The sequence below is a fragment of the Saccostrea cucullata genome, unplaced genomic scaffold (genome assembly GCF_032062105.1).
Source record: "Saccostrea cucullata isolate Sc308-1 unplaced genomic scaffold, CSIRO_AGI_Scuc_v1 ctg220, whole genome shotgun sequence".
NCBI lineage: Eukaryota > Metazoa > Mollusca > Bivalvia > Ostreida > Ostreidae > Saccostrea > Saccostrea cuccullata.
Genome location: NW_026931323.1, coordinates 119,254 through 131,667, shown reverse-complemented (window position 1 = coordinate 131,667; position 12,414 = coordinate 119,254). Strand labels below are relative to the sequence as shown.

The 12,414-nt window shown below is 28.0% G+C and overlaps 1 protein-coding gene across 1 annotated transcript; it reads left to right on the top strand.

The window, feature by feature from the left end:
* The first annotated feature begins 10,473 nt into the window (after positions 1 to 10,473).
* Positions 10,474 to 12,273, top strand: LOC134232172 (uncharacterized). Its single transcript, XM_062714119.1, has 3 exons — positions 10,474 to 10,656; positions 11,417 to 11,482; positions 11,843 to 12,273. Exons 1-3 carry the CDS (start codon positions 10,474 to 10,476, stop codon positions 12,227 to 12,229), a joined length of 636 nt encoding a protein of 211 aa, XP_062570103.1. The 3' UTR covers positions 12,230 to 12,273.
* The last annotated feature ends 141 nt before the right edge of the window (positions 12,274 to 12,414 follow it).

The following is a 12,414-nucleotide window of genomic DNA, read 5'->3' as shown; positions in this document are numbered from 1 at the left end:
AATATATGTAGCAGTTAAAATGTTTGTTCTGATTGATTTTTTTTTAGATTTCTTTTTTGTCGTAAATAGAAATTTAGATTCTGAATAATATTAATTCTTTTAATACTTTTGATACATCCTCAAATGTTAAACAAATTAACCTTATCATGATTAATTTATAACAGGTACAATAAAAAGTAGCTTTACAATTTCAAAAGTGTATTTGTTGTTGTGAAAAATTTTGTTGTATGGATAAAATAAGTTGTATTGCTAACGTAAAAAATGTCCCTGAAAACTGAAAGAAAAGCTTGACTCTTTCAATGACACTTAACGCTCGAAATTCAAACTGGGAGGGACTTTAAATAGCTTAATGACCTATGCGACGGTTAAGTGAGATAAGAATTCACCTACGTATTTAATGCCCTGAATAAAGCAACCCTAAGTGTGTCAAGTTATTTAAGGAATTTACCTGTAGAGGGAAGCTATCGTAGTTTATTTATACTCGGGCATAAATCCGCTTTCTTTTTTTATATCAAGAAAGCAACTATTTTTGGACCACTTTTCGAAACTTATCTTATTTCATTTAATTCTCTATTGAAAAAAAAAAGAATTATATTTGAACATAAAACTGTGTTCCAATACGTGTAGATGAACAATCTCTTCATTAAAAAAAATATTGATTGATTGCCTTTTCACACATGTGTAGTATATAGTATATTTGATGTAGTTTATTGCTTACATATTTACGTAAGCAAAAGTCTCAATATTTCCGGTACAAATTAATCATACGTTAATGCTCATTGTGTAAGCCTTTTTGCTGCCGGTTTATCTATATTTTTTAAATATTTTTTTTCCTATTATTAGTATACCAACTCTTTTATTCAATGTTACTTTTGAATTTATAAAACAAATATGTCTAGTCAAGTATTCATGTCTTTAAAAACCTAAAAATATTTTCCTTTTCAATACATACTTTTGTCAAATCATTTGCACTTGTAGTTCTTAAAACTATAGAGAAAAAATAGAGACTGACAACCATGTTTATTTATAATTCATAATTGTTGAATTATAATATATTGCATATTTAAATGGATATTTAAATGGATAGTTCTAAATCTTTTTCTAATGTTTTTAGATAAAACCAAATCAATCTCAAAGTGACTGTGCTTACTTTTCAGTTTCAAAAATTTATTTTTGACTGCAGTGTATGTTTCTATATAAATAGAAATTATAGAATTAAATTAAGAAATTTTGACAATTGAGCATGAAAACTGCTCTTTATATCCATATTTTATTCAAGTAAATTGACTGATAAAGGCATTTTAAATATTACTCTATATTCATATTAAACATTATTGAAAAGAACATTTTTATATAACGTAAAACTCTTTGTGAAAAAAAATTAAATAAATGCTATGAAATTCATAATAAACGTATCATTTTGAAGCGTCTTTTTTGCATAATTATTTTATTTTATTACTTTCTGACCCTAAAAATTTGATTCAGAAAATCACTTTTCTGAATAAAATTCCTCTTTTTAGTCGGATTCTATATTACATTCAATACAGATCAGGCATTTCCTGTCCCGTTCATTGAGAATATACACGCACCAGGCTCTTAACGGAAACTTTCTATACAGAATCCTAGTACCGGAAGTTCTCTTTTTTCACTTCTTTGAACACCCTTAATCATGTTATGTAATAATTCAAACCATGCCCTAAAATAGTTTTCAGATGTATCCCAAAATATATTTCAAATATAACCTGGCGTCCTAAAACAGTATCAATAGCATCGAAATACATGTATATCAATTAATGCTATAATTATAATTTGTTGAAGCTTACATGTAACGTTTAATATGATCGACTTTATTTCAATAAAGCATCGGTAATTTTGTTCTTCCTTTTTCTTTTTTCACCTTACATATAATATGAACTTGTATATCAAGCGAAATGCAAATTTCAATTTTTTGTATTTTTCTTACATCATGTCAATATCATCAAAATACATTTTTATGCTAAAGCAGCATTTCCCTTACGTATACATGAGCAGATGATTCTAATTATCGTGTAGCATAAAAATGATTTCAAAATCTTATAAGCCTTAATTCTAAAAGTAGACCAAAATCACACAAAAAAGCATTTATCGTAAATTTAATACAGATAAAAATTATCTGAAGACATATACATTCAGAGTAAGATTCAGATAACGATTGGTCCATTTAAAGTGGACCAATCACAGCTTTGTAATATAAGGAGTGTCTGTCTCTCAGGGCTAACATTCACCTTGGAATATCATTTCTTTCTGATTGATAGCCATTGTTAAGTTTTATTACGTTGCACTTTCTAGTCTATTAATAGCTCCACGAAGAAAGTGAAAGTAAGAATGCGAAATAATAAACCTTTTATTTGTATAACTGGGTATATTTTAATGTTGACAGAAAGAATATAAGTTTACAAGTTTCTTTTCTTTGAAATGGATTTTCTTCAAATTCATCAAGAACAGAAAAAATTATTTTTGGTTATTGATATTTTACCATAATTATGAAACTGAAAAAAAACTTCATAAATAACATTTCGATTTAAGAAAGAAAATATTTAAAATACCTTTCAAGCTTACTAAACAATGATCGTTGTATTAAATTTTCAAACTTATCTGAATATTTTTTTACGTTTTAGTAAAATTTAATTTATAATAAATTAAATCACGTTTTTCAAAATGATAAAGTACCAATTTGAAAACAGGTCCTATATAATTCATTTATAATGTTAGTATATTGTACTTTTGCACGTTTATATGCAAAGTCATTTTGATAAAGTATTCCCCCACAAACTAATTTATTCAAAGATTTTTGAGGCATTTTAGTTTTAAATCTTCAACACAAATAAATCCTTGGTAATTTTTATTGACTTTCAATAAAAAAGTAAATAAAAGTCATGGGTGGATTTTTATAGTACTTGTACCGTATAAGTGGAAATATTAGCGAGACAATTTAGCGATTTGTCCTTAAAAACTGTTGAATTATTTTTAGCGAGATGTTATTTTAGCGATTTAAAAATGCATCTTAAAGAAGCTTTTACAACAAATAAAAAAAAACGCAATTAATTCTTAGCGATATTCAATATAAGCGATATCGGCACCCTCTCTACTAATGCAAAATTAAATCCTCGCTTAAAATTCTACTGAAATGGTAATGCCTGTTAATCATAAAAGAATTTTTTTTAAAAAATAAAACCACGATACTACTTGAAAGTCTTCTTAAACAATTTCTTCAAGGAAAAAAATGGATTTCTCAATATTATATAAATCTTAAAATTTCTTATTTTTGATATTTTTAAACGATGGTCATTCCATTATTTGGATATTCTTTTGAGCAGAACATGTAATTTATATATATAGAAAAATATCGACTTTGAATTTATTTATTGACTTTAAATATCTTTACACGGAAATAGAATTCATTTATTAATTGAATCTGATAACCAATTGTATTCTCTCATGTACATAATTATATGATATTTATTTTTACGATGTTTCATTAAAAGACAAAATAATAAAAATCCCCCCCCCCCTCAAAAAAAGAGAGCTATTTTACGAATATTGAGTAAATTTGCTGAAAGTCACCGTGTACTTCCTCTAAAGCTAATTTCCTCTATAAATTTAACTAATTTAATATTTTTAATAAAGTAAAGTCTAAAACCATTGTTTAAAATGAGATAGTTATCTGATTCTAAATATCCTCCTTCACAAATTAAAACACGTCCTACATCAATGAATCTCATTCAATCAATATAAACTGTCAAACAAAATTAGCACACATATTATAATTATCAATAAGTGAGGACTGTCGCGTTGCAAAGGCGTGTAACAAAATGTAATTTAAAATTTGTAAAGAAACACTTTTGATATAAATTTTCATACAGTCAACATGTTTTTTGTTTTGTTTTTTCAATATTGGCAAATCAATTCCTTCGACGGTAGACATGAACATTCTGCTTCATGCATGTATGTTTCTTTTTTAAATAAAGGAAATGAGCAAAAAACTTAATATTATTTAAGGACATACTTTGTTTCATCCGAAACATCTTGAAAATGAGTACATCAATGAATGTAACCTGCAGATGTAACTAGTAAGACAAATTGTACAATTTTCCTTTAAAATTGATTAAGTTCTATTTTATTATTATCATTTATTATCTATTTATCCCTAACAATATGGCTTACAATTGTATTCAGAAGTAAATCTTATAATGATCTACAAAAAAAGAAAGCAGAAAAACATTTTCAAATTGTATTTAAAAAATACATTCTATATTTTCGTATATTTTATATCGATCCTTGTTTTTATTACTGTGCTTTTAATCTTATATTTAATTTTGTTTACAAATTTAAAGGTTTTTTTAAAAAGAGAATTGACAAACAATTTTGTTTAAACAGGACTTATTAAAATAATTTACTAAACGCCAGTCTTCAATCTTTGATTGTAGCCGTTTCAGAAGGGGATGTCCATTTCAAGTTCAGTCCAATTTTGGACGTTCCCATGTCATAAGTGGGAATTTTTAACTGAACATGACGTCAAGTATAAATTAATAGTGGCCATGATTTCCGGTCATTTCCGGCCATTTGTCCTTTGATAACTTAATGAATTATTTGGAAATTTTATAAATAAAATTCAGCAAAACCTGATAATTATATAGCATCCTTCCCTCTCAATCTTTAAATACCGGGACAAATCTTCCTCAGATGTATACTGCATCAGGTAAACCTTATTTTGAAAATGTTTAAAATTTTAAAAGGAAAAATAAAGTAAAGAAACTATTATCTCAGATTAAAAAAAAAATTAAAAAGTTTGCATAAAAGGATTAAGGTTGTGCTACGATAACAATTATTTAAAAAGAAAATTCCATTCAGCTATTTGAAAGTTAGAAATGTTTTAAAGCCTTTGTTAACTTTGAAAGTGCAAAATATGTTCGGTGCATTGTTCTCAATAGCCTTCTTTTCTTTACAAAATTTCCTGTTTTGCATCTGAGGATTTTCCGTCTCTTAATAATATAAACATTTCTGAAAAAAAAATCGCCAATTTTTTTAATGCTATTTTGTCTGACATTAATAACAAACGTTGCAGAAAAGCAATATTTCCTTCAAAGGGGGTGCGGAATGCATAAGGGGAACACTTTCAACAGCTAATCTTCAGAAGCGTAGGAAAAGGTCTATAAACTGTATACTTTTAAAGAAATTTTATTTTATGGGAACAATGGCCCCTTGCTCTTATGTACAAGGAAATATTTTGAGTATATGGAATTGGAATTAAACGAATTAGCCAATGTTATGCTCAAAAAGCATATTTTACTCCTTATTCTGATTTGATTGGTTGACATTACCCTTGACCTTCAAAAAGATAAACTGCATGAAACAGACGTCTTGAAATGATAAGATAATTAATTTCAAAAAATATATCAGCATTATACTTGCATGAACAGTGAACATGTTCGTCTACATCTACACGTTTAATAAAAGAAACACATGTCAAACATAGTGCATTGCATGTTATATTTAACACAGGAAGTGAAATATGATTAATGATACGACAGAGGAATACATTGTGTATTAACATCAAGCATGCAGAAATATATATAGGAAGTTCATCCGAAATGTAAAGAAAATGATTTATAGTTCTGTTTTTAATTTGTTTTGAGACCAAGAATTTTTTTTTATGCTGACAGAACGAAAATTCTGAAGGAAACAGATTTTACATTAGAGTGAAAGTAAAATTTGGTGAAAAGAAGACTGCTGCTTTTATTTTATTAACACTTTGTTTTTAAAATACATGTACTATAAATTATAATTTTTTTTCTTACAATCACCATTTCGTTTTTTTTTTAAATCCTTTTATCAATCTTTTGAACATTTATTAAATTTTTAAAACATAATGCTAGATTTCCTTTAAATTATTGCACATTGAACACATTGAACACTTGAACATTGAACTTTAAAGGATCTTCATTTATCGAAAAATTAATGCATGTACCAACATAAGTAAATTAAATTTTGCATAAAAATAAATTGATTACTAGAGTCAGTATGATTAATTTCAATGAAAACTGAAAAAAAAATATGTACTATAAAATCATATATTTTCAAGGGGTTAAATTTTTTGTTATGAGTAAAAACTTTTTGTTTGTGGGGATTTGATTTGGTAAATGATGAAAAGTTTAATAGTTAGGTATGTAGCATTTGACATGTTATCGTTGGTCTCTTCATACCTTGAAAACAACGATAATTAAAACCCCACGAAAATTTCTGATTTCACATTATTTTATAAGATACATTATTTTACATGTACATATAACTCAAACAGTAAAACCAAACATATATAATACAATATGACATTTAAAAATGCTTTAAGTGAACTTACTGAAATTCGAGCGCAAATATTCCTTTATAAATGTTCATCGTTCTCCAAAGATTTATATTATAAACTGCACGATGCTTTCTCAATTAAATTCAGATCATTACGTTTTAGTATAAAATGCTACAAATATTTGCCAGCAACTTGCGATCAGTGTTTTGTTGCATATTTTTTCAAGAAATATAAAATTTTCTAAAAACCATTGATTCCACTTCCCAGAAATCAAACATCAATATGGGCATTGTATTGTTTACGTTTGAATATGACAGTCAATGCGCGATATTTTCAATGTAAAAATACCTCCTATTGTTCAGAAGGTAATAAATATGTAAAACTATAGTAATTTGCCTCAGTGTGCATTGTTTTGTAATGTCCTAATTCTTAGAAAATGTTGAGCATTCACATTTTTTTAGAAAAAGAAAAACATGCGTTATGTATTTTCATACATGTATGCTGATAAATATGCTTATAGATATGTCTTATAATGCAAAGGTATTTTCTTAAAACAGATTTTCATCTGATTTACGAACCGCCATCGATATGCTTTGCTTTGTATTCAACGTATCCTGAAAAACAGAAGAAAGAGATTAAAAGATTTCTGCACAAACAAGGTCCCAGTTTATATTACCTTAATAAAATTTTATTAAATATATCAATGAGCTAAACAAATGAACATAAAACCTATAAAAAGTAAATTGTCATATGATTCTGCAAAATATTTGTGACTCTAAACTTTTTATATATTTAAATACAATTTACGACATTTATGACATTTCAGAGTTAAATTTGTCTACAATTTCAAATACTTTATTCAAAGTAATGTCGAAAATGTACATTTATCACCACATGGTTTTTATAACTTTCAATGAAACAATAGATTTCAATGTTTAAATTTAAGCGAACATAAAATCACCTTAAAACTTATAGATTATTTACATACAAAATGTTATTTGAATATTTGTAGTAAATAAATATCTTCATCTCTATTTCCGTCATTTTATGTGATGCCCTTTCAATGTCAAGGGTCTTAGTCCATAAATCTGAAATATAAATAAATATAAGACACAGCATACGTCCTAACATTGGGAATGATGAAAATGCAAAGTTTAAAATCTATGTAATGATATTTAATCAGCGTCATACGGTGCTTAATATGGAAGAAATTTCGAAATACTAATTATACTACCTTGGTAATTAAAGAAAAGCTATTTTTAAGCATTAAAACGTAGTGACAGGAAACTTTCTACATATACATATGTAAACAAATCACAAAAAATAACCAATCGTAAAAAATGTCAACAGGCTATCTTGAAATATATAATGTTTCAAATAATTGCTATTTTATTCAAAGATAATTTCTTTGAGATTAAAAAGAATTCGGTTGTCAATTTAGAGAACATTTAATTTTACAGAAAAAATAGAAGGAAGTGATTAACTGTGTAAATAATTAACCAAAATAATTGATCGAATTCGATTAAGTAATTCAAAAATGATTACAATTTCTTTCATGCGCAAAAATGATCGGGAAATCGAAAAGAAGCAAACTGTATTATTACACATGTCTCATTGTACCCTTCATTAAAAGACGCCATGTACTTCTACAATTCATTTTATTCCACTAGGTAAAAAACATTATGGCTTTTTGCAATGAATCCATTTAAAAAATGAAGGGAAAAAAAACAAAGTACACCTTCTCTCATTTCTTGTATATATATATTTTAATTAACATCTTCACATCGCTTACAAACATTTAAATAATAAAAATGAAAAAGGATTATTTTTTTCATTTTTGCAAAAATTGACAATGCTTTCAACTTTACACATAAAATTTTCTCTGTAGTTACTAATTTTTAATACATTATATGGAGATAATCAACAATATTCATCATTAAAATCCATTCAAAAATTCCAATTCAGGAGCAGAACAAACACAATTACTTCTAAAATAGAAGAGACGGGATCAGATTTCATATACGAATGAACATCCCACGACACAGTGTGCTATTTGTCATGAACGGAAAACAACGGAAAAATCACCCGGCAGTTCGTTGTGTAAATAATGGTTCAAGAATTAAATTTTAAAAAATGTTAGTCTGGATTTGACTAAATGGTTTATATTTGCTGACAATGTTACTGCATTGTTTATAAAACGTACAAAATGATGCCTTTAAAAGAGACTATTGATATTCTTGTTTCATCAACCGGATTGTCAGTAAATAACCTCGTTTTATAAATTGTTAATATGCACAACATGCTCTTGTGTATGGAATCATCAACTGAGGGATATAAGCTCCGTATGCAGGTGATGAAGGTATATTGCTGCAAAGGTATATGTAAGGGAAGTTGACTATTGAAAAGTCAAAGTCATCATATTATGATAAATCTTGGTTGTTAGATAAAAATAAACATTTTTTCTCTTAAAATTTCGAAAAAATGAAACATATATGTCAGATTCTCTTGTATCTTTTATTCATGCTTACTGGGATATATCGTGTCCACAAATTAATGGAAGTAACTTTTGTTAAATCATACACGGACTATATCGTCGATCTATCTAAATGTCGAATTGAAGGCTGCAGCAAGTGTTTTCTTCTCATGTATTGTGTATATATTTTGCTTTATACGCATACAAAGATAAGTCTACTAATAATGGGGCGCAAAAGGAACCGATGGGAATGCCAACAAATTCTTGGACGACCTGTTCTCCAAACAGCAAACAGATATTGTTTAGCAGAAACACAGGAATATTAACTTTCAAGTATTTTTGTGTACATTCAGAATTATTTTAACAAAACAATTCTGAAATTACCAATGGCAGGGTAAGATAATTCATGAGATCCTTTTTTAAAGAAAAAAAAACACTTTTAGTATAGTCCTACACATTTAACCATTACCGCTTTACGTCGACGTAAAGTATGTGCATGATGAATTCTTCAAAATATGTACATATAATTTTAATTTGGTATTTATAACAATATTAAACGAAATAAAAGTTATTTGAGAGAAAAGGAAAAAAAGAAACCAGCAACACATTCTTATCGTGACTGGGATAACTAGAAACACCAGGGATTGAACCACATGCCTAAGAGTAGTTAACATCCCTTTTGAAACACACTCGTTTTCCTTGGTACTGGTCAATAAATGGGGTCATTCAATGAATTATCTGAATTGTCAAAGCTGTATAAAAATGTTCGTCTAACAAAAGAGGACCGCCAGATTATCTCTATTTACTAAACAAGGTTTTCATAAATAAATATTTCTTACCAGGTAATCTAATTTACCAAATTTAACACTTATTAAATAAAACATTTAATTAATGGAAGCATTTTTCGTCATTTATTAGCATAAAATAAATTTTGCGTTTAATCTAAATTTATTCAAAAAATGAAAATACCCATGACTACGAGTTTTAAATTACATATTGTACCCGGACGTAAAACCCCAAACCATAACAACAGATGTGAAATATTTAAAAAAAAATGCAATTTTAGCTACCTGATTGGGTGTATACAAATTTAAAAAAAAAAAGATGCTTAAAATTAATCTGAAAAAACACTATTTTTGCTTTCTAAATTATAGTATATAAATACAAGAGGTTTTATATTGTTTTATTACAGTATATTGAAAATGATCGTAAAGACTACATGTAAGAAATCTATGGCAAATTAATAATTACAGTTTTGTACATTGAATACTTATTTTGTCAGCTAATTGTGAATCTAGTGTTAAACTATCGATAGCAATGTCTTTTTATGGATTTTTTTTTCTAACAGACATTTGCTAACAGGTGTTCATCACTAACAGCAAAACTGACAATATAAGATTTCCTTTATAATCATTTAGGAAGTTTTAATCGTTCTTCGTTTTTTCATGATAATATATATGATAAATGTATAATAAAAACACGAAAATAATCCATTGTAGCGTTTTCCAAAATGTTTTTTCTGTGTTCTCTGCTCTTAATATTTATTGTTTAATTTGGTTTATGGGTATAATTGATATATATTTTATGTATCTCTTATATCATCTTTTATTCCAATTAATCAGTACTGGTAGTGTTTGTTTACATCGTCTTGTGTCGGACAATGCCCGTACAGGAACCTAGCCCTTTACCTGTGTGCTCGCTGAATGTGTCCCTGCCATGTGACTATAAACCGTGTAACAAGTCGCCGTCCTATTGCCGGTCAATGCTGAGGGAGGAAAGAAATCTAGTCAGAAACCAAATCAAGCGGCTTAGATATAAACTCAACGAAACAATTAAGGAGGAGGTAAGAGTTTTTGGTTTTTATTTGTTTTTTTATTGTTTGTATTTTTTTTTTGTTTTTTTGTTTTTTTGTTTTGTTTTGTTTTTTGCGGGGTGGGGGTTATTTTCTTACACAATTTAGATGCTCAATAGAATACACGAAAAACAAAATAAACCCTACAGGTTTGTTCAATTTCAATTAGAAATTCAAAGATATATCAAGGCTAAAATTAGTATTTTAACTTCTGAGAAGAAAAGTCTTAAAAATAAATTTCCCTGTATACTAGTATACAAACAGAGTAAGAAATAACGAAACAGTAAGAAAACTATAGGGAACTTGAAATTATTTTAAAAGAAATTGTTCATTGTACATTTGTATGTTAAAAACTTACTTTGATATTTATCATGCAAACTGAGATTTTACTCTTCGGGGTATAGACATTTTTTGTGCTAAATATATGTTGAATTATTCATAAAAACACAAGGGTCAGCAACACGTTTAGTTTAATTGGCATTCTGCTTGAAGATTTAATAAAGTGATAGATTTAAATGTAAGATTTTCAAAACAAAGCATTTTAGAGAGTGAACAGGCTAATTTGCACAAATTTAAGTTTCCGATCTTGGGAATGAAATTAAATGAAGAACGTCATGGTGTTTATAAATTTTGTTTCACATCTACGAGAGAAGCACTTCTAGTAAGATGACCGAATTATTTGTTTTAATTATGTTAATTTTTTGACAGTAAGCGTTGTCCCCTCTTAACCTGCTATTTGTTTTCTATTCAGGGAAATATTCGCCATCAATCACCGACCAGCACGGACCTTTCGTCGCATTTTCCAGAGTTGATTAAGGTAAATGTTTATTACAGACAGTGTCATAATGACTCTCTTAACGTACCATGTGATCTGTAGTACAACTCAGATCGCAGATAACAGAATATAACATACCTTTCTAATGACCGTTATGCCTCTTATACAAGGACATTACTTTTATTAATAAATTATCGCACTGTAATGCATTGCTATGCATAATTGAACAGAAGCAATAGCTGAAATAACTTCCTATATTTGTCTTTCTCGGTGGATTAGGTTTAACTGAACGAAAAAACTGAACAGTACACCATTTAAATACCAAGGACTGACGTTTTATTATATACTTTGTTACTTATTTTTAAGGATTGCATTAAGAGTTTTTTTTTGTCTCTCCCATAGGGCGAAAATTTGGAGAAAAGTTTTTCATCGCTTTTTCGGGTTTTGGAGGCTTTATTTGTTTATACATCCCAGAGATTACAACAAGAAGAAAAATTACAGCTCAACACTAGGATAAAAGGAAGACTTATAAGGATTCAAAGATTACTGAGTAATATAATGTGCAGAATTTACCGGGCCGAACACATCCAAAATAAAACTCAGATACATGGAATCTGTCTCAATATACAAGCAATGTATACACAGTCAATATATGGAATGTTTGAGCGGATTCTAGCAAGAGTGGACAGCGGGAGAAGACGGAAAAGAAGCTGCAATCCAAACAAAAACAGAAAAAGGAGAGCTAAAGGTCGAAAAACACAGAAAAGAAAGTCTTCAAAGAAATTATGATCATGTTGTTTTAATGAAGTCAACCTGTGATATCAAGTTGTGAAATCCATGCTGATACTCTTGCCTATTTGCAATTACAATGTGCATTTTACGTGATTAACCACTCTTTGATAGAAGCATTTTGATGGTCTTTTTTTTACTTTTGAAACTACCTTACTTTTACAATGCAATTTACATTTTTACCT